At 39.6% G+C, this 26,361-nt stretch overlaps 5 protein-coding genes across 5 annotated transcripts; 3 read left to right on the forward strand and 2 right to left on the reverse strand.

Annotated features, from left to right (window-relative positions):
• Positions 1–1,970: 1,970 nt before the first annotated feature.
• On the forward strand, positions 1,971–4,304 carry LOC112197075 (glycosyltransferase family 92 protein RCOM_0530710). The gene has a single exon (XM_024337609.2). It carries the CDS (start codon positions 2,334–2,336, stop codon positions 4,101–4,103), a length of 1,770 nt encoding a protein of 589 aa, XP_024193377.1. The 5' UTR covers positions 1,971–2,333; the 3' UTR covers positions 4,104–4,304.
• A 202-nt stretch (positions 4,305–4,506) lies between these two features.
• LOC112197076 (protein COFACTOR ASSEMBLY OF COMPLEX C SUBUNIT B CCB4, chloroplastic) lies at positions 4,507–7,487 on the reverse strand. Its single transcript, XM_024337610.2, has 8 exons — positions 7,191–7,487; positions 6,984–7,083; positions 6,828–6,901; positions 6,501–6,685; positions 6,310–6,380; positions 5,989–6,072; positions 5,241–5,391; positions 4,507–4,998 (listed from the first exon to the last, which is right to left on the reverse strand). The coding sequence occupies exons 1-7, from the start codon at positions 7,481–7,483 to the stop codon at positions 5,299–5,301; spliced, it is 900 nt and encodes a 299-aa protein (XP_024193378.1). The 5' UTR covers positions 7,484–7,487; the 3' UTR covers positions 4,507–4,998; positions 5,241–5,298.
• Positions 7,488–15,407: 7,920 nt separating this feature from the next.
• Positions 15,408–17,576, reverse strand: LOC112197512 (transcription factor MYB1R1). The gene is made up of 3 exons (XM_024338228.2): positions 16,903–17,576; positions 16,579–16,790; positions 15,408–16,486 (listed from the first exon to the last, which is right to left on the reverse strand). Exons 1-3 carry the CDS (start codon positions 17,174–17,176, stop codon positions 15,974–15,976), a joined length of 999 nt encoding a protein of 332 aa, XP_024193996.1. The 5' UTR covers positions 17,177–17,576; the 3' UTR covers positions 15,408–15,973.
• A 4,285-nt stretch (positions 17,577–21,861) lies between these two features.
• Positions 21,862–22,704, forward strand: LOC112199784 (uncharacterized mitochondrial protein AtMg00310-like). Its single transcript, XM_024340750.1, has one exon. The coding sequence runs from the start codon at positions 21,862–21,864 to the stop codon at positions 22,702–22,704; it is 843 nt and encodes a 280-aa protein (XP_024196518.1).
• A 306-nt stretch (positions 22,705–23,010) lies between these two features.
• On the forward strand, positions 23,011–25,595 carry LOC112199785. The gene is made up of 2 exons (XM_024340751.1): positions 23,011–23,496; positions 25,470–25,595. The coding sequence occupies exons 1-2, from the start codon at positions 23,011–23,013 to the stop codon at positions 25,593–25,595; spliced, it is 612 nt and encodes a 203-aa protein (XP_024196519.1).
• Positions 25,596–26,361: the final 766 nt, after the last annotated feature.

Genomic DNA, 26,361 nt, shown 5'->3' on the forward strand with positions numbered 1-26,361 from the left:
ATGAGCCTCTTTTATTTTAATAGATTCTCTATAATTATTCTCATTTTAGGAATAATGAGAAAAAAAAATTCTTAAATTTACAGCAATATCTAAAATTTTAAGAAAGAATCATATAAATTTTAGAGATTGTTGTAAAATAAGGAATCTGTTGGAGTTGGAGAAAAAAAATTATGGAAAACTTTTACTTTTACTTTCTTAAAATACAAATATTATGGAGAATCTGTTGCCCATGAGATAATGGTTAGATCCAAATACTGTATGATCGGATTAATAGTAAACCCTAGTCAAGAGACAAGAACAAGATAAAATCAGCAAAAGATTTATTTTGTAGTCTCGGTATACCACACGACATTGTGAAGTGATGATTCAATCAGTAACATCTTAGCATGTCACCGAAGCTTGCATGCATTTTTAGACTGAGAAAAAAATTATACCAAAAAATGTTAATTAATAACAAACATTTCACGTAAAAAGTAATCATATTAACTTCGTCCACACTACATACAGTAATCCGAGACTACACAATAATTTTCCTAAAACAAGCATCGCTCTCTTTTTTGACGGTGATTTTTCATATTATCCAAAATCCCAAAGAGAGTTTCTATTGGGACCTCCAAATCTGCTCACTTGACCTCACTCTATTATGAATTATTAAATGACATATATAACCTACTATAAAATGACTATTAAGGACAATAATTATACAAAAAAAATGGTTATATTTATTTTCTCTAGACTTTCCAATTCAATAATATTAGATTGCATTCTTTATTATTTTCCCTATTTATTTTCATTTTCCAATTTCACTACATACTCATTAAAGCATTCATATATATATATATATATATATGTTAAGAAATAAAACTATGATTAAGATAAAAATGTATGATATTGAACGCATATTGGTTAGGGAGAACAAAATAAATTGTATTATGCCCTAAATCTAAATCTATCCATTATATTTGTAAAAAGAAAAAAAAAAGAGCTAGCAAATAAAAATAAATAAAAAATATTAAAATAATTAATCATGAGGTACAGAAAATAGAGAAACATTAAGAAAAAATTATTAATCTTTATTTTTTTTTGAACAGCCAAAAAAGAAAAAGTAAATAAAAAAAATCACATAATAGTTCATGTTATTTTATTTTTATTAATTTTTAAAACTCAATACCTTGTGTTTGATTTTTTTTTATTGGATAAGAGATTTATGTTGTCTGATTAAGAAATGAAAATATAATTAAGATTTATAGAGTAATTAAATCATTGAAATGACTAAGTATTTTATTATAAAGATCTTAGTTTGTTTGTAAATTAATTATATGAGTGAGGTTATTTGTGGAACTTTAGTGAGGTTTAATTAGTAAATTTAGTATTTGAAAATTTGATAGGAGGTGTAAAAAGCATAGAGGTCAAGTGAGCAAATTTGGAGGTTCCAATAGAAAAAGTAGCTCTATCAGTAAGAGTAATTCGAGACTACACAATAATTTTCCCAAAACAAGCATCGCTCTCTTTTTTTAAGGTGATTTTTCATATTACCCAAAATCTCAAAGCAGCTCTATTAGTAAGGCCACGTTTGGTTAGCGAAAAGGAAGCATCAGGAAAGGAAACTTGTTCCTTTCCTGCATTTGGGATGCAAAAGGAAAGGAAATCGTTTCCTGAAAGAAGGGAAAATAAGGGGGAAATTAGTTCCTTCCAAATCTCAAATGAATCATTTCCCCCCTTTTTTTCCTTGCATTTATTACTCACAACATATTATTTTATTACATTATTTACAAACTTAATAACAACTTTCCTTACGTTACCAAATATCGGAATGGAAAGTTATTGGAAATTTTTATTTCCCTTTCTATGAGAAAAACAAAGAAATTATTTTCATTTCCGTGATCCAAACGAAGCTTAAGAACTAAAGTCTTAAAAAGACGTGCGCTTTCTCCGCAAGCTCCCAAATTCATGGTTTCTTCTGGTTAACGCCAGATAGTCCGCCGGGTGCTACCCTCAACCTCAAAATCCCAATAATTGCCCTCATTAATTTTCCATATTCTCTTCTTTCCAAACGTCAGATTCCAAGGCCTTAACTAATTAACAGTGAAACCTCAACTAAACGTCCCTTAATTACCATCACTTCACCAGCAGCCCTTTTAGACTAGGACGCGTCTTCTTCCTCCTCCTCCTCTATCTTCCTCTCTGGTTTTTTAACCAGAGCCGCCAGAGGCCCCATAAGTCCATAAAACCCACCGCCACTACTAGATCTGCAGCACACCCAAAACCCAGAGCCCTTGCCATTTTCGTCCCACCACCCTCTAACCGCCACTTTCTATTTTTGGAAACCCAGTATGGATTCCGAGCAGCGCCGCAAGCGGAAGAGAATGGGGCGGTCCTACTCTGAGGCCAAGCACTACTTGTCGTCGCGGAGGTCTCTCTTTCTCTGCTTCTCCTTCTTCGTCTTCCTTCTTCTCTTGTCCTCCGGCCGCTTCAGAACGGCGTCGTTTCGGCCAGTCATCACCGCCTCCTCCACCACTCTCTATCTCATCTCCTCCACTGCCCACAACTCGGTTCTTGACTCGGTTGCTCACCGGAACGACTCGCCGCCGGCGAAGGTCCAAGATCGGGTCTTGTTTCCCGATCACGTGCTGCTCATCGCGGCCAACCGGTTTCAGCCGCAGGATGAGTTGGATTGCGTTTACCGGAGATTTAACGGCTCCGATGAGGTCGCTTTCGCCGTTAAGCCGGTGCTGTCGACGGAGGCTTACGATGAGGTCCGGTCAATCGTGCGATGTCCGCTGCCGTTCGGGAACTACTCGTCGGCCGTCGATTTGAGGAGGCGCGGCGGCAAACATGATTGGACGGCGAGGATTAACTCGACGGCTGCGGCGGCTTCTCCTTGGGATAAGGTGGTTTACGAGGCGGTTATTGATGACGACACGGCGGTTGTGTTCGTTAAGGGGTTGAATCTTAAACCGCACAGAAAGTCCGACCCGACCCGACTCACCTGCCATTTCGAGATGGGCGAAGGGTTTGAGTTCACTACCGAAGCCGTTACGGCAGCGCAGGAAGTTGTGAGGTGTTTGTTGCCAGAGAGCATTAGCAACGACCCGGATAAGGCTTCGGGTATTCGGGTCACTATTGGGTTCAACACTGGGCGTCCGAGAGCTCCAGTCCATGTGACTCTTCCTTCTGTGGCCACAATCCACAATTCAAAGCCCAATTTGGATGAGGCCACTAAGAAGAAGAAGCATGAGCTTTGTGTTTGCACTATGTTGTGGAACCAAGCCCCTGCGCTCAGTGAGTGGATCATGTACCATGCTTGGCTTGGAGTCGAGCGGTGGTTCATTTACGACAACAATAGTGATGATGGGATTGAAGATGTGGTTTTGGACCTCGATTCGCAGGGCTACAATGTCAGTAGGCAGTCCTGGCCATGGATCAAGACTCAGGAAGCAGGGTTTTCGCATTGTGCTTTGAAAGCGAGAGAGGAATGTACTTGGGTTGGTTTCTTTGATGTGGATGAATTCTTCTACTTCCCTAGGGAGTTCAGGAGACGTAGAAGAGATGGCGTTCCTGGCGAAAACTGGCTCGGGAAGCTGGTTTCGAATTTTTCAAACTCTCCGACGATTGCAGAGCTGAGAACTGATTGCCATAGTTTTGGTCCGTCCGGGTTGAGATCACATCCATCACGGGGAGTGACCACAGGGTACACTTGCCGGTTGCAAAGTCCCGAAAGGCACAAGTCAATTGTCCGAACAGATTTGCTTGATGTTACATTGCTCAATGTGGTGCACCATTTCAGGCTGAGAGAGGGTTTTAGGCACCTGAACGTGCCGGAAGGCATTGCGGTGATAAACCACTACAAGTACCAGGTTTGGGAGACCTTCAGGGCCAAGTTTTACAGAAGGGTTGCTACATATGTTGTGGATTGGCAGGAAGATCAAAACCAGGGGTCGAAGGATAGAGCACCTGGGTTAGGAACAGAGGCCATTGAACCGCCAAATTGGAGGTTAAGATTCTGTGAGGTTTGGGACACTGGCCTTAAAGACTTTGTTTTGGCTTACTTTGCTGATCGTTCGACTGGGTCACTGCCATGGGAGAGGGCTCAACATCAGTAACAAATGCAAAGAAGACTGGGTGCTTTCGCCCTTGTATAACAACAGAGTAAACACACCAGCAGCTATTCTTTTTCTTCGTTTTTTTTTGCCCTTTGGTATCTGATTATTTTTTCTTTCATACACATGTATGGAGATTAATTACAGGATTCTTATACTGTAAATTTGTGACAAAATGAAATGAATTTTAATTTTTTCTTGTAACCATGCTTGTAGAGTGTAGGATAAATTCATTTGTTAATTAAGAGTGAGTTATAGATTCTCTTCTCTATTTCTTTCTGCCCCTTTGTGTTCTTCATTGTAGCTAACATTTAAGTCTGTATACCGAGAACCAAATTTGGATGAACGTAAGGTAATTTAGAGCAAGACTTAGATTACAAAGCAAAGTACATGTAAGAAAATAGGGTTTTGAAGCCAGCATAATCCAGGCATCAAGTATTCAGATATACAGAGAAACCCTGCTTACAGTGCTAATAAAGTCGTTTCTTCCGTTTCAAGTATTTTTATCACGCAAAAATGAAGCTAGGTTGGCTAAACCATAGGCAAGTACAGCTGCGGTAATGGAACATCTTACTTGAGAAACTGACGAAATATGCGTGCATTCACAATAACAATTGATTAATTTGAGAATAAAAATATCTGAAGACTAATGTTTCTCTTCTGTGGAATTCCCAGTGAGCATCTGTGATGAATCCTATAAAAGTGCATGACCAATGATATCGAACTGACGGATGGCTGACAATATATGAAACAGATTATATACATACAGATACAGTGTATACAGCAACCACATTATGGCTCAGGAGTTGCAGTAGAATTGCCTGGCACCAGAATATGAACTTGTCGCCATTCTTCATTCTCTATTACCAAAAACGTCTTGAACTCTTGATCCAGAAACCTAAGAATGACAATTTTGCAGAAATAAATTAATAAAGATACACACCACAAGACTGTGTGAGCAAGAGAGATAAAGAGAGAGCTCTCTCTACTCAAAACTAAACTGGAACTTTGAAACTTATGAGCATAACTACTACTACAATAAGTACAAGTGCCACTGAAACCAGAAGATACAGTTGGCATAGTACTTGGTGCTGAAATTATGGAGTTAGATTCATTAACAAACAAAATATCAAAACTTACCAGGCTTAAGGGTACAATTGTTGCAATGCAATGATAATATATATAGACTTCAGTCTAATTACTTCAAAACTGGGTCTTGCGACAACGGGAGGTTATCTACACATCGTGCTAGTGTAGCATCCAGCTTCTCTCCAATTAATGAGATCCATGCCTGTAACCATTTCAATGGTTACTGCAACAATTATAGCAAAACGAGATAGAATGAAGCAAATAGATAATATCGGTGCTTAATTGAATGTCAACAAGTTTGATCAAGTGGCAGCAGTGCAGTATTCACCACTCTGAGGGACATAGGTTTACTACTATACACTATCAAAAAGCCTGAAAGAGGCAACTGCAAGTCATTGCATAAAACGGGCAGAGAAATGAAGTGAAATATGAAAAATTTCCAGAATAGATGAGATAATAGAGCCCTAGGTGAATACATGCAACTACTAAGAAATATGTGAAGTGGGTCATCGGTTGATGAGGACTACAAATCAAACTGGTAACCTAGGATTTCCTACTTTCCAGCCAAGTAGCCACCAACTTAGAGGACAGAAAAAAGTGAGAGATTTCTTTTTCTATATCAGAAAACAGTGAATCAAAACTCAAGAGATACACGAGGGTTAAAAATGAGATGTAACACTCCAAACATGAGGGATAGGAAGTAAGTAGATGAAGTCACATGTGACTTCCACTCGAATGTATAGAAACTATACATGACATTTATGAGTTGAGTTCACAATGTAAAGTAAAAAAGACACACCTGATCAGAGGCTGTGAATCCTCTAATTGTGTCACCACCAATTATTGCAATTCCTGTGTCTCCAAGTGGCTGCAATATTACTGCCTGCAAAGTTTGAAATCATGCTAGAAACCCTAAATTGCAGATTTAAAACAGTGATTATCAAAATGCAGAGTTGAAGATAACGAGAAAGATGTCCACATCAAGCTCTTGTTTTTCTTAGGGAACCTGAACATCAAGCTACTATGTAGGTGTGCATAATGAATGAATCAACCGGATGAAACAAACATAACACATTTGCTTGGCAGATAGATAGTTGAAAAATCGAAGAAGAGAGTAAACCTGTGTGTTTGAAGGTAGAAATGGCAGCTCAGACTTCCCAGGATAGAGAGCTAGGTTGGCCAAATAGCTCTCTGAAAAAAAAACAGGTGGTTTTAGACTATCAAATATTTGGTGGAAGACCTGTTTAAACTGCCACTGCTAAAAACTAGAACACTTAAACAGATACCATGCAGCCACGGGAAGTTACTTACGAACTCCTGATTTCATAACACCTCGATAGAGGGATCCTTGAATCAGTTTATGAGCATCCACAGCCACAGCTTCGCCATCACCATTGGAAGATGCAGCTGCAAAACCAATCTGAAGTATATTTCTGCCACCATAAACTATAACAAGAGACCTGCAACATGTCGCATTTGACAGACATTCCCATGCCCTGGGAACAAGCAATGAAAAGCACATTTAAGCAGCAGCCAACTCAAACTAAACAAAGTACTAATAATTTAAGTAACATGTGGGTTCACTACAAAGAGGGCACACATAGTTTAGTGATTCCAATTATGTGTCAATGCATTTACCACAATAACTCGGAAACTAGAGTTGTGGGGAGATCAGAATGCATCCTCCGGCATTCGACCCCTTTGGGATTCACCTGAAATTAAATAGTAAAATACATAAGCTACTGAGCTACAAGTCCATCACAACAAAGAACAGACATAAAATCGAAATTCCACCTTTGATATAGATTTTGGTCTGATTGACAGCCATACCAGACCTGCTAGTATGTTGGTCACAGCCAATCCCAATGTCAACAAATCAGCTCTGGACTGTGAACTACAAATTTTACATAAATATTAAGCTCACTTGCTAATTTTCTATATTGCTAAAAAAATCACAGTGAAATAGAAATTAAGGCAAAAGATAATTGCGTCACTAGTTACCTGCTGGCGTCAGCAACGGGAGCGATGTCGGAAACGGTGCGGTTGAAGAGAACGGCCAAGAGGGAGACGCCGCCGGCGTAAATCGGCAAGCTCCGAGCGGCGTCGTCGTTGTTAGAGACCCAATCGGCGACCAAATTCGTCTTCGGCTTCGGGCCTCTGTAATCACTGCCGGAATTCTGAGCCCTAATATTGAAGCGCGGGAAAGTGGGGCCAAAACGACGTCGGAGCGGGCGTTTTGGGCTCCGTTGAATTGGAGTGGGACTGAGGAGAAGGCTACTCGTTCCCGCTTCCATTGAAAATCATAAAGAGTAAAATGATAAAAAAAAGGTTGTTGATATTTGATAATGAGGACACGTGGCTGCCAGTAATTTAGTCCATATAATGATAGATATTTACAAACTTGCCACTCTCTTCACCTCTTCTCGTGTGGGTTGGCCGGTTGGGCCAATGGCTGGCTTTTTTGCTAACAAAGATAAGTGACACAAACTCTTGATCCAGCAAAATCGTCACTTAATTTTCAACCCTCCTTATCACTTCGGCTAACTCAAACAGCCCAAATTTACAAGAATTTTATCGTTATGTAAATACAAGAGGAAATAAGTCATCATCTCGTACATGTTATGCATTTCATTTTGTTCCGTAGAATATCCGTTTAGGTTGTTAGTTTTGATTTTCATAAATCACTATTTCATAATTCTGATTATAAAACAAAACATTAGATAAATGATTCCTTGTTGAACAAAAAAAACCCTGAAATCCTAGTCTTTATACCATCTAACCCCTAAATTACTAAAATGGAGCGTCTCACACTTGAGAATAAGAATGTATTTGAGAGAATGATGAGATCACTTTATTCTTCTCACAAGGAGGTATTTATATACTAAGGTTACATATACTAACTAGGTAAGTACTAATTACAATTAAAGGGATAATTACATTCCTAATTGCATACAATAAGTACATTCCTAATAGAATAAGAATATTCTAAATAGGATACATTGACTCACGCTAACACTCTCCCTCAAGTTGGAGCATACAAGTCACGGATGCCCAACTTGTCAAGTGAGTCATGGAACACCTTGGTGGAAACTCCTTTAGTCAACACATCTGCTAATTGCTCTTCAGTTGGAACAAATGGAAAGTCAATCAACTTCGCGTCTAGCTTCTCCTTAATAAAGTACCTATCAACTTCCACATGCTTGGTACGATCATGTTGTACCGGATTCTGTGATATATCGATTGCTGCCTTATTGTCACAGTATAACTTCATGGCTTGCTTAGGTTTGAACCCTAAGTCACGCAATAAATTACGCAGCCATAGTAGCTCACAAACTCCATGAGCCATCCCTCTATACTCTGCTTCAGCACTAGACCTTGCTACCACCTTTTGCTTCTTACTTCTCCAAGTAACCAAGTTTCCTCCTACAAATGTAAAGCACCCTGAAGTAGATCTCCGGTCAGTAATACAGCCAGCCCAATCTGCATCAGTAAAGCCACTCACCTCCAGGTGATTATGTTTAGAAAACATCAGACCTTCCCTGGTGCAGTCTTTAAGTATCTTAAAATTCTCACAACGGTATCCATATGAGCCTCACTTGGATTGTGCATGAACTGACTCACTACACTGACTGCATATGCTATATCTGGTCTGGTATGAGACAAGTAAATTAATCTTCCAACCAATCTTTGATATCTAGCCCTATCTGTAGAAACTTGATCAGGATACTCGGCCAACTTGTGATTTTGCTCAATAGGTGTGTCAATCGGTCTGCAATCTAACAAACCTGTTTCAGTCAGAAGGTCCAGAACATACTTCCTTTGGCATAAGAAGATTCCACTTCTCCCCCTTGCTACCTCAATGCCCAGAAAATACTTTAGGTCTCCAAGATCTTTCATCTCAAACTCAGAAGCCAATTGGTGTTGCAGTCTTCCAATCTCATCACTATCATCACCTGTAATCACCATATCATCCACATAGATTATCAACACAGTTATCTTACCCTTCTGACGCTTGAGAAAAAGAGTGTGATCTGAGTTGCTTTGTTTATAACCAAAGCAGCGCATTGATTTAGTAAACCTCCCAAACCATGCACGAGGTGATTGCTTCAAACCATATAAGGACTTTTTCAATCTGCAAACCACATCAATATTTGCAGTAGTTTCATATCCAGGAGGAAAGCTCATGTAAACTTCTTCAGCTAAATTCCCATGAAGGAATGCATTCTTCACATCAAACTGCCGAAGTGGCCAATCTAGGTTTGCAGCTAAAGACAATAGCACCCTAATGGTATGAATCTTTGCTACAGGGGCAAACGTCTCATCATAGTCCACACCATAAGTCTGTGTGAACCCCTTGGCCACCAATCTTGCCTTGTATCTATTAATTAAACCATCTGCATTGTGTTTCACTGTATAAATCCATCTACACCCCACAGTTTTCTTTCCACTTGGAAGTGGAACTAACTCCCATGTATTATTCTTCTGCAACGCTTCCATCTCTTCCTCCATTGCCTTAGACCACTTGGGATCTCTCAAAGCATCCTACACTTTGTTAGGAACAGATACAGAAGATATCTGGTGCACAAAAGATTCATATGACTTAGATAACCTATGGGTTGACACATAGTTGGCAACGGGATACTTTGACTTGGCACTAATGGTAGGTTCATATCTTTTTGAAGGTTTACCACGATTGACTCGATTAGGCAAAGTGTATTTGGTAGGTTCAGACTCTTCATCTTGATTAACAATATTAAGAGGATTAGACACATGTTCAGGATTTACCTAAGAATGATCTTCAAAACCTTGGGAACCTTGGTTGGAGTGGGGTAATGGAGGAAGGGGAGTTGCTGTAGAAACCTCTTCATTCGATTGATCAAAAGGAACGAAAGGAACGTTAACTCGTTCTTCAAGAACGACAGGAATGCTTGACCGTTCTTCAGGAGGTACAGGAACGAGAGGAACGCTCGACCGTTCTTCAGGAATGATAGGAACGATCGACCGTACTTCAGGAATGATAGGAACGATCGAACGTTCTTCAGGAATGCTCGACCGAACGGTCGAACGTTCTTCAGGAATGAGAGGGACGCTTAACTGTTCTTCAGGAATGACAGACTGTTCTTCAGAAACAATTAGAACGACCGATCGTTATTCAACTTTTTCATCCCGTTCTTCATCTTTTTCATCATCTTGGCTTCCACTGACCATCTCTTCAAAATAGCTAAACTTCTCCCCCTGAAGAGAAGTGTCGGTGGGAGAAAAATAGCAGGCATCCTCGAAGAAAGTAACATCCATAGTAACATAAAACTTTTTTGTGGGAGGATGAGAACACTTATACCCTTTCTGATGAGTCCCATACCCGACAAAGACACATTTTAAGGCACGAGCCTCCAACTTAGATCGTTGGTTCTTGGGAACATGAACAAAGGCTACACACCCAAAGACTCTAGTAGATAGATTATGAAAAGAAGGAAGGGAGACATGTGTGGAGAGTACCTCAAATGGGATTTGGCCCTGAAGGACACTAGAAGACATATGATTGATAAGATGAGAAGCAGTTAGAACAGCTTCTCCTCACAAGTACTTGGGCATATGGGCACTAAAGAGGATGGAGCGGGCAACATCTAGGAGATGACGGTTTTTACGCTCAGACACGCCATTTTGCTAAGGTGTTTGTGGGCAAGTTGTTTGGTGGACAATGCCTTGTGCCTGGAGATAATCTTGAAACTCATGACTCATGTACTCCCCCCCCCCCCCCCCCCAATTATCTGAACGAAAGACCTTAATTTGACCATTATATTGAGTTTGAATCATGGCTTGAAAGGCTTGGAAAGCTGAGAAGACAGCAGATTTAGACTTAAGTAAAACCACCCAGGAAACTCGAGTACAATCATCAATAAATAAAACAAACCAACACATGCCAGTAGAAGTAAGATCACGGGAAGGTCCCCAAACATCTGAATGAATCAACTTAAAAGGGGTAGTACTTTTATTGGAAATACTTAAAGGATAACTGACACGATGGCTCTTGGCCAAGACACAAGTTTCACATCTAAGAGAAGAATCATTAATGCCCAAAAACAAAGAAGGCATAGACTTTTTCATGTTACTAAATAAAGGATGTCCTAAGCGACGATGCCATAACCACAGCTCACTCAATTGCTCAGAACTCGAAATCAAAGCGACTGGGGCCATCTTCCCTGGTTTCTCCCCTGCATACATCTGGTCCAGATGGAACAACCTCCCCCTCAGATCTCCCCGACCAATAGTCTCCCTGGTAAGAAGATCCTGAAACACAACATATATAGGAAAAAAGGTCACAGAGCACTTAGCTTCAGCATTTAATTGTGGTACAGATATCAAGTGGTGAGATAAAGCAGGAACATATAAGACATTATGGAGCTCTAATGTAGGTGTAAGTCTAACTGAACCAGTTCCTAACACAGGAAAGGCTTCACCATTTGCATTGGTAACTTTAGACACAGGTGGTGGTGACAAGTGGGTAAAATAGGATTTATCATAAGTCATATGGTCCGATGCCCCAGAATCAATGATCCAGGTATCTTCCCCAACAAAATCAGAAATATGTAAAGCAACACCAATCTTACCACGTCCAACCATGGATACAGAAGGATTACCAGCAGCAGTTGTGTGATCTCGCCCCTCCACACCATAGTAATCAGGATTTTGGACTAAATGAGCACGTCCTTGTTGATTAGGTGCTGGTTGTCCCCAAAATGCAGGATATCCATTTAGCTTGTGACATTTAGCTTTAATGTGCCCTAACTGTTTGCAGTAGTTGCAGAAAGGACGATTGCCAGTAGGTGATGTAAAGCTAGACTGAGGACGCAACTGTTGAGTATGTGGTGGCACATATTTAGGTGGTGTAGGATTAGACTAAACTGTGAGACTAGACAATTCAGAATGAATTGCCTTAGCACTCTCTAGTTGAGCCTCATCCTTGCGAATATAAGCAAAGGCTCCATCAAGGGAAGGAGGAGTAGCAAGCCTTAACAACTCACCTTTGGCACTAGCATGCTTGGAATCAAGTCCATTCATAAATATATGCACCCGCAACAAATCTTTCTCCTCATTGTGCAGGTTGATATCATCAGCATTCTTCATCTTATTAGAGCGCCTCTGATCAATCTCCAACCAGATGTTCTTCAAAGCAGCAAAATAAAGGGATACACGTTGTCCATTCTGAGTCATCTTGAATGCCTTGGTGTGGAGTTCATGAATCTGAGCAAAGTCAGAATCATTGAGATACAACTCTTTGAAAGTCTTACATATCTCAGCAGTTGTCTCACATCCAATGATCAATTGAACTACCTCATCGGTCATTGATTTGTAGAGGATGGACATCACAGACCCATTTGAGTTCTCCCACTTTCCGAACCCTAGGTCCTTCTCATCTGGTACTTCAATTGTGCCATTCACATATCCCATCTTGTCAAGCCCACACAGATGGGCAGTCATCATCTTCCTCCAAGTACGGTAATTGGTGCCATTCAACTTAGCACCACCAAAACCCCCAGAGGAGTCTTGATTCAGAGATACCTTCACCTTTTGAACAGCGACATCATCATCCTTGCCTGACCCTTGTCCTCCCATTGCAGTAACAGAGCACAGCGGAATAAAAAGATGAAATTGGGTAGGCCGAAAAAACGAACAGTAGAGGCTTGAAGGAAAAAAAAAAAACCTAAAACCCAAATTCTAGGTTTAAAGGTTTGAATACTTTCAATCACAAGAACATAGACAAACAAATCCCAATTACTGGATAGAAGAAAATTTAAGAGAAATTAAATTGAGAGAATTGAGAGCAATGAGAGAACAAAGAGACAAAGTCCAATACGGATCTTTGCTCTGATACCAACTTGAGAATAAGAATGTATTTGAGAGAATGATGAGATCACTTTATTCTTCTCACAAGGAGGTATTTATATACTAAGGTTACATATACTAACTAGGTAAGTGCTAATTACAATTAAAGGGATAATTACATTCCTAATTGCATACAATAAGTACATTCCTAATAGAATAAGAATATTCTAAATAGGATACATTGACTCACGCTAACACTCACATATGCATTCTCTGTGCTCAAGGTTGACGATGAAGACAATGATAGGGAGCAAGGCGAGTCTAATGCTTCCAATCACACAAAGGACACCAGAAATTCTTCAGGCAATAGGAAGAATAAGAAAGTGAACCAGTCTTATAACATCTTGCCGGTAAATGAGTAACAATAGTGTCGGCAAACCTTAGTGAAGCCTCCGGAAGACGAAAAGTACCACTTGCTACTTGTATGGACTGACTTGGAGATGACCGGTTTGGAATAACATCCAAAGAAGTTGATCGTTTTGAGAATATATACATCCCAAATAGGAAAAATGGGATCTTGCCTATCAGTTTATAAGTGTTTGCGGCACTCCATCCATGACCAATTGGATTTGGATGTGAACCTCATATTATTTTAGCATGGTATCAGAGCGGGTTATCCACGTGTGTATGCCTAACGGTTACACGAGCTTCACGTCACCCAAGTTGTCCACGTGCATGGCTTGAAAATTCGCCACACGTGCAGGGGGCGTGTTGAGAATATATACACCCCATGCCACATGGAAAAAATGAGACATTGCCTATGAGTTTATAAGAATTTGGGTCACTCCATCTATATCCAATTGATTTTGGATGTGAACCCAGATTATTTTATCAGATCGAATTCTAATGATTGCTTTTGTATAATTACTGATGGAAAACTCACCAAATCCCTAGAGATATCTGGCTATCTGAGGAGTTTATGAATCGATGATATGGGAGAATGGTGTCAAAGTCATCATGCAGCTAATGGGTTGATAACAGAATTACAGAAGTGCTATAAAGTAAAATTATAGTGAAGGAGAAGTAGAAAAGTAGGTCATAGAATTTTTAAAGAGATACATTTATATTGGAACAGAATATATATCGACCTCAATTACCAAGAAATTCAGTTTATATGGAATTTTTATTTTTTTAAAGGAATACATGACAAATTTGATTGGCTAGTGTTTTCAAGTAGTTGATGACTTAATTGATGTTAGCAGTGTGCGAGCTAGCTGTATGCACCGGCAGCCGGCTGGTATCCCCTGATAAGAAAGTGTCTCCTACAGAATGTACACGTAGATCCATGGATGGTATCGGAGAAAGTATCAAGCAACTAAAATACAATATTTTCAAAGAAGAAGAAAATGATACGTACACTGATTAAAAAGCGGTCTGATTTTGAAACTACGTATTGACAGCTTCGATCTATTCAATTAGTTCAGGCTTTGTGTAATTGTCATGTACGTACTATCATGTTATAATTGGCTTGTTAATGACAAGATTTTTTTCTTCTTTTATTCCCATCCCACTTATCCAATTATAACAATAATATATGAACATGTATGTGATCTCCGTAATGTTGTTAAGTAGAGGTGATACTTAAAAGCTAGCTAATTTGGCTTACAATTATAAACAAAGTCTTTTATTTTAATTTCTAGGTTGTTTTCTACCAATCCTCAAGAATAAAAAAACATATAGATGTAGCCTATGAGTGAAGATAACAAACACCAACCAGCAACTAATTACCCGGACGTATATTGCCCACCCTAGCAAGAGGACACAGCAGTGCCATTTTGTGCGGTGGCTTGTTTTACTTTCAGTACTTGGGATTTGATTGAGAAATTAAAGAAACCAATTATAGAATTTAATAAAAGATCCTCAGTTATTGAACTATTACTGTACTGTGCGGGGACAGCTTATGCTGAAATTTCAGTCTATTAGAACTCAGCGAGGTACAGTCTAAGGAGGTATGAAACATTGAAACATAAACAGTTGGTGAAAAGATTAGTATTTTGATATAGAGAGAAAAGTTAAGGGGATAACAACTTTTATTCTAAAAAAAAAAGGAGGATAACAACTTTTCAACTCCATTCTGTTCATAAGAATGATCGAGGTACCAAACTTTCTTTGAATTATAAGCATTGCATATATGGCTAGCTCGTTATAATTAGATTATTTAGGCAGGACTCAATTAAGAAATTAAAGCATATATCGACCACACTTGAATGTTCAATTGCCCTCTCCCTATTATGGTCGAGTTAGTAAGCTGTTCGCATTCATATAAACCTTACATTTACATATATGTAGGAAAAAGACTACTTTTCTTTGCTTTGGTTCAATTCTGCTGGTGAGTGCTCAACAACAACCCATTCTTCGTCTCTCATTTTTGACTATTGGCCACAATAAAACAAAGGTACCAAAGCAAACAAATTATATATTACACCTAGTCGGGTAAAAAAAAAAACAAATTATATATTACAAGTCACACAATTAAACAGATCGAATATTCAGATACTTTTTCTTCCCACTTGAAGTTTCCAAGGGTCCAGCCAGACCAAATAACAATGCGCACCTGGTGCTTCTTTATCATTCCACCCCCAAAAGGAACCAGACAAATTCAAATTAAACAAGCAAGAAATTCCCCACCTCGCACAGAAGAGAAGGACATCCCATCTTGTCCTAATTAACTAATACGATCTGTACAAGAAAGGAATTAATCACCTAATCACCTACATAAAACCTAACCCCACCATTAATATCTCTCTAATTAATCGGAACATTATCATATTGCTCTAATTCTGGACCCATTAATTAACTTCAACTTTGCATAATTACCATGCTTGCTTCTTCTTCTTCTAGCCAGCCGTATAATACACGAACTGAAAACGTGCGATGACGTCATCGCATACATCAAGGCATCAAGCAACACTGATGATGCTATCAGTGCCACTAGACATGGCCTGAAAAGCAGACGAGTGACTCGAAGCCGTCGGAGACTCTTCTTCCGACGACGTCGTGTTGGAGAGCTTTAGTGACAAAGGCAATGGCTCTGGTGCTACTCTGCTAGGTGAATACTTATGATTCAAGTTGAGCTCAGCCATTTTTGCTGACGGAGGAACCGGATGGACGGGAATCGGACGGACGAGCTTTCTCGTCGTTGGTGGGACTTTTGCCATCTGCTGCACGTCATTGGATGGATTTGGTGCTCCTCCTAATAATGCTAGACTCTCGGCTGACGATGAGCTCTCGCCGGTGACAGGTAGGACCACCGGAGACAGTGCCATCGGAAAGGTTGAGATTGGAAACCCGCCGATAAGATTGCCACTTAAACTGGTCGACTGCGGTGGAGGATATGGCAGTACCGGAAGTGATAGTTGTGCACTATTTTCATGGTGGAGGGCTAGATCTTCTTCCATTAATGAATTCATGGACTGCAGATTATAATACAAACAACGTAATTAATTATTTATTATAACTAGGTTAAATAATAAGGTTGATTAATCAAGACTAATAAAAGACTTACCGGAGTATCGGTGGTGATATCAAAGAGACTAGATCTACGGCGTCTACGGTTATGGTTGTTCCGCCTGAGAAAGTACTTCTGAGCATGACTCGCCACCTGAGTCGGCGTCCGAGTCTTCACGAAGTTTCTAGAAATCCCTCTCCAATCTCCTTTTCCTACCTTCTGCAAACCCAACAAGAACAGCCTGTGCTCCTCCTCCGTCCACGCAACACCTTCAAATCAAATCATACAATAAAACTCAATATCTATCTTCTTCTTTTTTGTATATATATAAGTCTGAGGATTAGATGATATTAGCTTCATAGCAGCGACACTTAAAAATACCTCTCTTGCGCTCGCGGCGGTTGCCAGAAGCGTGAACGACGTCGTCGGAGGCATAGCCGGCGTCGGGGTTGGAGTCATGAAGAGGCAGCTGGTCGTACTGGGAGAGATTGTTCATGCTAGCACTCTTCCTGAAGGGGTTTCCCTGCTCGGTGACCAGTCTCACGCCGAAGAGCATGATGCCGTTTTCTGCCGGGGCGGCGCCACCGCCGGCGGCCTCCGTGCATGTGCGAGAGTTGTGGCCGTTGTTCCCGCACTGAGAGCACGTGCGAGACATCTTCGCTTGGACGAAGACGTCGTACGAGTACTTGTTGTTGGTGTTGGTCTGAGACAATTTAGTAAGGCATGCAAGGAAAGGGAGAGGAGAAGTGAGATTAATAGTTAGGTAGGAGGAGAGAACTTGGGTAGTCTGATGAAAGAGAAAAATGAGGGCTGGTAGGGTTCATATATAGTAACAGCTGTGAGGCTGTAGTACTACTAGATCGACAAGTAAATTAATTTAGCCCAATTAGGATTTCTTTGTGTTTATGCTATCTGTACGAACATGGACCATGAGAAAATGTTAAGATGCTTCGCAAGTGGATCGTATTAATATCTAGTATGTACTTGGAATCGTGAATCACAGCTGTTGATTTAGTTTGGGATAGCAATCAAAGCCGTTGAATTTGGGTACATGCTGTCGATATAACCAAGCCTGCGTGTCATTGTAATATCCCATACGTTATTGATCGTTAATTTGGTGCGCCGATCAAATGGATTGGTTAGTAGGGTTTGTTTAGCTGAATTATCCAAGTCTTTCAAGATTCTGAAATTGCTCTTTTAATTAAAACACAGAAGATGATCGAAAAGAAATCACATAGTCAACATGCAACTCACAAATTTTTCTAATTATCTCTCCGTACGTTATAAATGTGCCCAAAAAAACCTAAATTGTATATTATGGCATCTTGTTTGCCTATTTCAAGCGCATAAATTCGGTATAATAATCAAATTAAGATGTATAGTAATGGTCACGATGAAGCTTAGGCATTGTGCACTATGATTCTAAGAAATTATGAGCTCTAAGAAAACAATGGCATATTAAAGATGCTGTCCAAATTTGGAGTATAATATAAACACATAGATGTGACCTTGTTGTTTTACTTTTGTTGTCATTCACGCATCTATTATAAAAAGTCTAAAAACGATAAACTATGCCTATGCTACAAGACGCTTAATTATTATTGTTTAGGGGTGTCTGTCTGCTTGTTAATCAAAATCTATCGTAGAAACTTTTGCTGGGTTAATATAATAGATAAGAAAAGAAACAGAAAAAATAATATAAATGGAAAAAAGAGACGGTGGAGAATCAAAGGGTTTTGTGCACCGTCAACTAGGCATATTCGGTGGCTCCTTGAGAAAAAAGATATCGTTGTCCGTCTCAATGCTTCACGTTAATTAAATCCAAATTGGATCGCTCTTGGTGGACGTCCTTACATACGTGGTTGTGAACGATAAGCAAAGGCTAATGGACCCTACACATCACCAACACAGCTTCATCCTCTCTTTTCTTTAACCTCAGCCACTGTATGTGGTTCTCCCTCTGGCTTTGGGCGACTCTGGACCCTCCGGGCTGGTGGTGGTGCGATGCCTTTTTTCGCTTTCCTTGTCTTTTTTACACGAGCTAAGAAAGTTCGACCACCACGAACTAACGCTCGAAAGACCCAATCATATGTTGCCACGTCGAGAACGGTATAAAAAAACGTGGGGAGGCTGTTGCTGTGGGAGGCTATTGCGGCTGTGTTGTAAAGGCCACGGAGGTAATGTCAGTTTATTGGTGTTCTTGCTCTCTAAGGAAGCACGTGTTCATCACTCTTTTGTTTTTTATGACAACGTGTTCATCACTTGTTACGCTGCTTTCGAAGCCTTTGTCTCCATTATAAATATGGTTTTCTTTATCTTATCATCGTCGATCTGCGATAGAAATTCTGAAATTACAATGCATTCAATTGAATTTTCAATAATTTTCTGGCCTCATGCTGTTTTCTCGTGCTATTATTTTCTCGAGTAATGTTCATATTCACAAGCAGGGACCGATGAGAAGTTGTAGTAGTAGCACTTGTAATAAGTACTAACCGGTGGCGGCTTTAGGGTTTAGGGTGGCGGCTAGTCAATGCCCAGTTTCTCCAACTGTTACTTAGTTTTAGTACTATCCTACTTAACCGGATGACTAAAAAATTGAAATATTGTCTGAAATTTTATTTCATTTGTTCAAGATCTCCATATTTAATTAACATACCAACAATATATCATGTGAAATAGTAAAGTTTTGGTCATTGTCCGAATGTTTCTTTTGTCTCTGTTCAATTTTTTAAACTGAGAAACCAAATTAACTTATCGACATGACGATACTTCATATCAAAACCCGCCTAAAGTTTTAAATAGTAAAGTACTAAATTTAGGAACATCATTCACGTTTCTGTATGTACCAGTTATTGAGATTTTGAATCGATAACATTGTATTTTTTTTTAATGAAATTCGGCATATTAATTTGAGTAGACTTGTTTCGAAGAAAAAACAAATAATTCTCCTACCGTCCAATCCTTACTTCACGCAATCAAATCCCCTTTCACGTGGCAGAGTGCAAACATTGTTCCCACGTATATCACATGATGTGATAAAATTATAGAGGGTATGGCATGCATTAGGAGATTTAAGAGACACGGGTTAAACAATAAGCAGGATTCAATCATTTCCTAATCTCGGATTTGACCCTTTGTTCTAAAAAACAGCAAATAATTCAATCATTTCACTCCGAGATCTATTGATGACTTGGGGTTGGGAAAATTCTCTTCTAGTACGTGGAGGCTTAAGATCGAAATGAACCACTCGGATCATTGTATATAGTACCTCAAAATGAATTTCTCTGTATTTGCTCGATTAGATCTGCAGAACTGAAAGTTGAAACAGCCACCATAGAAGATGGAATTGACCGATGTAGCTAGCATCTAGGGTAAGCAATAGCTGCACTATATGTAGTCGGTATGATTGAGCTAGGATCACACAAGTCAAAAAGATGGGGTGCATCTGATATCCACGATAGGATAAGTTGCTGACTTTAATGGCCATTCAAATTCCAATCAGTATTGATTGGTATTTGTTATCTTCTCCGATAGGGCACATATAAAGATACGTCCCGTCTTTGATTCTTGAGGATTGGTTGACAACATATAAGTTAAAAGCCTTAAAGCCCTAGAAAATGAATTATGACGAATTCTTTTGTCTTTTTCTGATGACCCCAGATTCAGACGGCAGACCTCAGTCGATCGACCAAAACTTAATTTGAAAACTATTGTTGATTATGATTGGAGTTCATACTCCAAACCCTAACTATCATCGATTATTCAACAACCCAATAACGCAAGAGGGTATGTCCAACAAGGCACAGAAGTACTATCATCCTACTTTTGTACCAAGTTCGTAAGACTATCAATTCTTAACGTTTCTACTATATTAAAAAAAAATAACAATTATTACTAGTTAAACTCTAAACTCGTGATGCCTTAAGAGTCCTGGAGCACTGAGACTTTTGGAGGTTTAAGAAAGGAGATTGAGAGGATACAAAGTCAACTTTCGGTGTTTTACGATGAGACACTTTCAGCTCCTCCAAGTGCCGATAGGATTGCCCTACGTTCCAAGCTCAATGACCTGCAGCTTCATCAAGAATTTGTTTTTTGGCGCGCGTCAGAGGGCTAAGGTTTTTTGGCTGCGTGATGGGGATCTAAATACTAAATTTTTTCATCATGAGGGCAAAGAATAGACGAAAGAAAAATGTTATAAATGGTCTATTCAATTTGGAGGGGACTTGGTGTACTGACGTGGTGGAGATAGAGAACATAGTCCTCAACTACTATCGTGGATTGTTTGCTACTTCTAATTCTAGAAGCAGTGAATGGTGGTGTCTCATGGGAGGATAATCTATCTCTTATACGTCCAATTGAGAAGGACGAAGTGTTTAATGCGTTAAAAAGTATGCATCCTTCTAAGTGGCCTGGGCCGGACGGTTTCTCCCCTTGTTTTTATCAGGCATTCTGGGAGTTGGTTGGTGATGACATTGTTGCTGCTATTCGGGAGCTGTTTGAGTCGGAGGAAAGTTTGCGGAAGATTAATAATACCTATGTTGCACTAATACCGAAAGTGGAAGCACCCCAGTTTATGCATCAACTTCGTCCTATCAATTGTGTAATGTAGTATACAAGATGGGTTCAAAAGTACTAGCCAATAGATTGAAGCGATTACTTGATCCATTGATATCTCCTTTTCAAAGTGCCTTCGTACCAGGGAGACTTATTTCCGATAACTCTTTGATGGTTTTTGAGCTCTCTCATTGTCTCAAAAGAAGAAGAAGTGGTCAGATAGGTTACTGTGCTTTGAAATTAGATATGAGCAAAGCCTATGACAGGGTGGTGTGGCAGTTTCTGGAAGCAATAATGCGGACGATGGGTTTTGGTGAGGTGTGGGTTCGGTGGATAATGGGATGTGTGTCTACAGTTTCCTATTCTTTCATCATCAATGGGGAGCCACGAGGTCGAGTTTGTCCTTCTAGAGGCTTGCGGCAAGGGGACTCAATTTCCCCATACCTTTTTCTTATATGTGTTGAGGTATTGTCGAGATGTATTCTGCATGCAGAGGCTATGGGTACGGTGCAAGGGGTTCGAATCTGTAGAGGTGCTTCTAGTATTAGCCATCTTTTTTTCGCGGACGATTCCTTCATCTTCTTCAGGGCAGGAAGAGACAATTGTGAGGCCTTAAAGCACATTCTTACGGATTATGAGCTCGCCTCCGGACAACATGTGAACTTTCAAAAGAGTTGTATTTCTTTTAGTAGAAACATTCATATGTTTATGCAGGAGGGGATTGCTTTTATTCTGGGGGTGTAGAGAGTTGAGAAACATGATAAGAATCTAGGTCTTCCAATGGAAATGAGCTATTCTAAGACGAAGGCTTTTGGTTTCTTGAATGAGAAGATTCTAGCCCGGACTCAGGGTTGGTGTGAGAAAACACTTAGTGGGGGTAGAAAAGAGTTGTTGATTAAGGTTGTGACGCAGGCAATTCCATCCTATGTAATGAGTTGTTTTGAACTCCCCAAACATTTGTGTCAAGAAATGCATAGATTAATGGCTGGGTTTTGGTGGGGTGATGCGGATAATGGAAGGAAAATTCACTGGCTAGCATGGGAGAAATTATGTTGCCCTAAGAGTGAAGGTGGATTGGGTTTTCGGAACATGCACTTTTTCAATTTGGCTTTGCTTGCAAAACAAGGCTGGCGTCTTCTAACTCAGCTGGATTCTATTATTGCCAAGCTACTTAAAGCCAAGTATTTCCCACATTGTTCTTTTCTAGAGGCTGAATTGAAAGGTGGTGCATCCTACTCCTGGCATAGCATTATTTCGGGTCGTGATGTCCTTAAGTTGGGGCTGAGATACCAAGTTGGTAGCGGCTGCAATATATCTATGTGGAACGACCCTTGGGTACCTATTCCACATTCTTTCCGGCCTTACTCCCCTATCATGGAGGGAATGGAGAACTTAGTGGTGTCTGATTTGATTGATTTTGATACAAAGACTTGGGCTATAGATTTTATGAAAGAATTCTTTACAGAAGGTGAAGTGGAGAGGATGGCTTCTATCCCTCTTAGCAGTCGTGGAGTTGATGATCGTCTGATTTGGCATTACGATAAGAAAGACATTTATCAGGTGCGCAATGGGTATCATGTGTACAATGCAGAAATGAGTCACAAGAATTGGGCATACTTCTTCTGGTGAGTCTGGAGCGGTAAGTAGTAAATATTGGAATAAAGTCTGGGGTGCTAGAATTCCTCCCAAGGTGAGAGTGTTTGTTTGGCGGCTGTTGAAGAACATTGTACGGTTGTACCTACTAAAGAGGCTCTCTGGCAACGTAGAGTTAATTTGGTGGATCACCATTGCATGTTTTGCATGGAAGAAGTAGAAAATGGTACGCACTTATTCAAGTCATGTTATGCTTTGCATGGGTTTTGGTTCCTTGGTCCTCTCAGATTGCATGCAAGGGACCACCCAACCAAATGTTTAGGTGATTGGGTGTTGGATATGATGGATTGTCTAAATGTTGATCAATGTGACTTTTTCTTCATGGGCTTATGGGCAATTTGGGTGGAGCGTAACAATATACTCTGGAAGCGTGTAAGTTTTCAACCTATGAACATGATTCAATGGACTAGTAGACTTTTAGAAGACTTCCAGAAGTACCATCCGAAGACCGTGAGGAAGCAAAGGAGACCTCAGACCAAATGGAAAAATCCTCCTAGTGGTCGTCTCAAAATTAATGTGGATGGTGCTTTTCGAGCTGAAGATGGGAGTGGAGGTATTAGAGTAGTAGTTAGGAATGAAACAGGTATGGGTATTGCTGCATTGGCTAAGCCTTTTTTACATGCACACTCGGTCCTTAATATGGAAACGGAGACGTGTAGAGCTGGTTTACTTCTTGGTATTCACCAAGGCTGGACTAACATTGATATTGAAAGTGACTCTGCCATTCTAATTGCTGCTCTCAACAGTGAAGAGAAAAATTTATCTGAGGTAAGTCGAGTTTTGGATGATTGTAAAGAGTATATGTGTGCTTTTCAATAAGTTAGAGTTCGACATATTTACCGTGAAGCAAACGGTGTAGCAGATAGGCTTGCTCATCTTGCTGGTGGATGTGATATTGATGATTTGTGGTTAGATGAGATACCTGCAATTATTCAGGATATTCTCTACGAGGATCAATGTAAGTGTTTCTATGTAGCTCAGGGTTCAGGTTTTATGTCCCCTTCGATGCAAAACTCTAATATTAATATAACAAATGGAACCAGGCGTGGGGCTGAGCCTCCCAGCTATGATTGGTTCCAAATCCCTTTCAAAAAAAAAAAAATCTAATTTCCTATTATTAACGGGAAATGTCGGTTGAATTAATCTTCATGACTCATGAGTACAATGCTCACTGAATGTATTGCTACCATGCACGCATAGTAACTTTAAGAAGTTTCCAAATTTTTTGTGATTGCGGGTAATTATAGTTTGATTGATACTCAATTATTTTTCCCACTCTAATCTCTATTACTATAAATGGAGGCACTTTTTTGTTTCAAAGAGTTTCACCAAAATTTGAAGTGCCCGTAACACCCATACATAACATAATAATCAAATAAGTCAATAAAATATAAATAGAAAAAAGTGTAAAATTGAAAAAGTAACCAAACGACCACTATCCTATATCCTAAACAAAAGAATAAACACTATTGTTTTTAATCGACCCATTTATTATGAACCTCACTATATCACCTCCGAAAAATACAGGCATGTTGCTACTTGCTAGTATATATTATAATTTGTAACTAGATAATACAATAAAGTATCCCATCACTAGAATTTATACTAATGCAATGAAAATGAAAATGTAGGGCTGGGCATCCAAAACCGAAGTCCCGGTACTGTTCCGAAACCGTCCCGAAATCCACCAGTATGGGCCGGGATCAAAATCTGAAATTTACTCTTTGGGCCCGTCCTGTAGAAATTGGCCTGATACCGGTACTAGCCCAGTGGATCCCGATTGATCCCGTTTAAATTAATTAAATTAAATTTTTAATATTTTATATTACTTGGTTGATTTTGATTGGGTAGTTTAGTCAAATATGTGAGAACACAGAGGAATGACCACACCTGATCAAAACATTTTGACCTAAACTAAACGGCCTAAGGCCCTAAGCCGCTAAACAAACTAACGAAGACCTTGATCAGTCGATCAGTTCTAAGCCCTCTTCTCTACTCTCCACTCTCCAGATCTTCTTATGTTCTTCATCTAAATCCCCGATCCCCCTCGATCAGTCGATCCCCAATTCACTAACCCTAGTTCTAAGCTCTCTTCTCCACTCTCCAGATCTTCTTATGTCCTTTATCTAAATCCCTAATCCCAAATTTCTTTCCAATTTCCCTTCATACAGCAAGCATGATGAGATGAGAGTGGAAGTAGCCTCAAGCCCTCAACCTTACTTTATTGTGAGGATTTGATTTTCAACGTAAGCTTGTTCAAGCACCATCCAAGACTCTAACTCTCTTAGTAAGTAGACTCAACCTTACTTTGTTGTGTTTCTTGTTGGGTTTGATGGATATTGAAATTCACAAAAAAAATTAGAAAATGCCTGTTCTTAATCATCTGTATTTGTCGAATTTTATTTTGAATCATATGGTAGGAGCGATGGTTGTTGCTATTATATCATATAAAATTATAAATGGTAGGAGCGATGGTTGTTGATTCCAGATTTAGTTTGCTGTGTGGTAATTGGATTTGTACACTCTTAGATTTTTCGCCAACCAGGTTTGCTGTGTGGTAAATTGGATTTATACACACTTAGATTCTTAGCCAACCGGTAGTGCAATAAGTTTTGGTAGTTTATATGTTCTTTTGCCGAATTTGAAAGGAATTTACTGCTTATATATTCAGTATTTTAATCGTTTGGGTGCTGCGTAAATTACCCTTGCTTAAGTATCCGTTGATTGGATTGTGTTTATAGTCGAAGAGGAAGGTCAGAGACCCGAAGGAGGAGCATGTCACTCTTGGACAGTTTGACCTGCTGTTCGTGATGGAGAGCATGTTTTTGCAGTTTTGCACATATTGCATTATTGTCCATCTTCACTAGTTCATTTCTTCTTTTCAAGAATTCTTCAATTCATTTTAGTATTTTACATTGTTTGATTTGGTTTAAGGCAAAATTGATTGTGTAGATTTATAAGTTGCAGTGCTAAGAGGACAGCTGCATCCTAGAATGATTGAAATCTGGAAATTTTGGATAGCTGTTATAGAACTTAAGTGTGGGAAAAAAAATAAAAAATCAGGTATCTTGAATTGGGCCCGGGCCCGAACCGATCCCGATCGGTTTCGGTACTTTCGATACCAACTTTGAAAAAACGTTGTCCCGTCCAGAATAAAAATTTTGGTACCGGGCTCGGTATCAGTCAATAACCGGCCCGTGCCCAGCCCTAAGAAAATGTACGTCATTGATCCGAGAAACCTATATTCCGATGTGGGGTTGGATTTTCCTTTCGGTTCTGGGGTTAACATCTTTCAACCCAAATCCAAAAAAATAATGGCCTAGATGAATAAAGCCCATTTGCAACCTAGGATTATGAGTTATGACAAAAGAAATAATTAATGACATAAACGCACAAAGGCAATGATCCCAATTAAACGTTCTATTACTTCACAAAATACATGTATTATTAGTTATGCATATGGTAAATCGAAATAAATAGTTAATTGGGAGTGACTAGGTAAAAGTGGAAGGAGCATAATTTAGTACCTCAAGTACTATTCACATCGTTGATGATTTGCCTCCTCCTTCGAATAAAATCTTCAGCTCGACCATCAACATCGTCCGGTGGTAGTTGATGATCCCGCTTCACATG

Source organism: Rosa chinensis, chromosome 4 (assembly GCF_002994745.2).
Source record: "Rosa chinensis cultivar Old Blush chromosome 4, RchiOBHm-V2, whole genome shotgun sequence".
Classification (NCBI taxonomy): domain Eukaryota; kingdom Viridiplantae; phylum Streptophyta; class Magnoliopsida; order Rosales; family Rosaceae; genus Rosa; species Rosa chinensis.

Coding starts and splice junctions, on each gene's coding strand:
- LOC112197075 (XM_024337609.2), top strand. CDS start 2,334: ATGGATTCCGAGCAGCGCCGCAAGCGGAAGAGAATGGGGCGGTCCTAC.
- LOC112199784 (XM_024340750.1), top strand. CDS start 21,862: ATGAGCTATTCTAAGACGAAGGCTTTTGGTTTCTTGAATGAGAAGATT.
- LOC112199785 (XM_024340751.1), top strand. CDS start 23,011: ATGGATTGTCTAAATGTTGATCAATGTGACTTTTTCTTCATGGGCTTA. Junction 23,497..25,469: donor AAGAGAAAAATTTATCTGAG/GTAAGTCGAGTT, acceptor TTGTGTTTATAG/TCGAAGAGGAAGGTCAGAGA.
- LOC112197512 (XM_024338228.2), bottom strand. CDS start 17,176: ATGTCTCGCACGTGCTCTCAGTGCGGGAACAACGGCCACAACTCTCGC. Junction 16,791..16,902: donor CCGCCGCGAGCGCAAGAGAG/GTATTTTTAAGT, acceptor TTTGATTTGAAG/GTGTTGCGTGGACGGAGGAG. Junction 16,487..16,578: donor ATATCACCACCGATACTCCG/GTAAGTCTTTTA, acceptor TATAATCTGCAG/TCCATGAATTCATTAATGGA.
- LOC112197076 (XM_024337610.2), bottom strand. CDS start 7,483: ATGGAAGCGGGAACGAGTAGCCTTCTCCTCAGTCCCACTCCAATTCAA. Junction 7,084..7,190: donor CCCGTTGCTGACGCCAGCAG/GTAACTAGTGAC, acceptor TAAAATTTGTAG/TTCACAGTCCAGAGCTGATT. Junction 6,073..6,309: donor TTCTACCTTCAAACACACAG/GTTTACTCTCTT, acceptor CAAACTTTGCAG/GCAGTAATATTGCAGCCACT.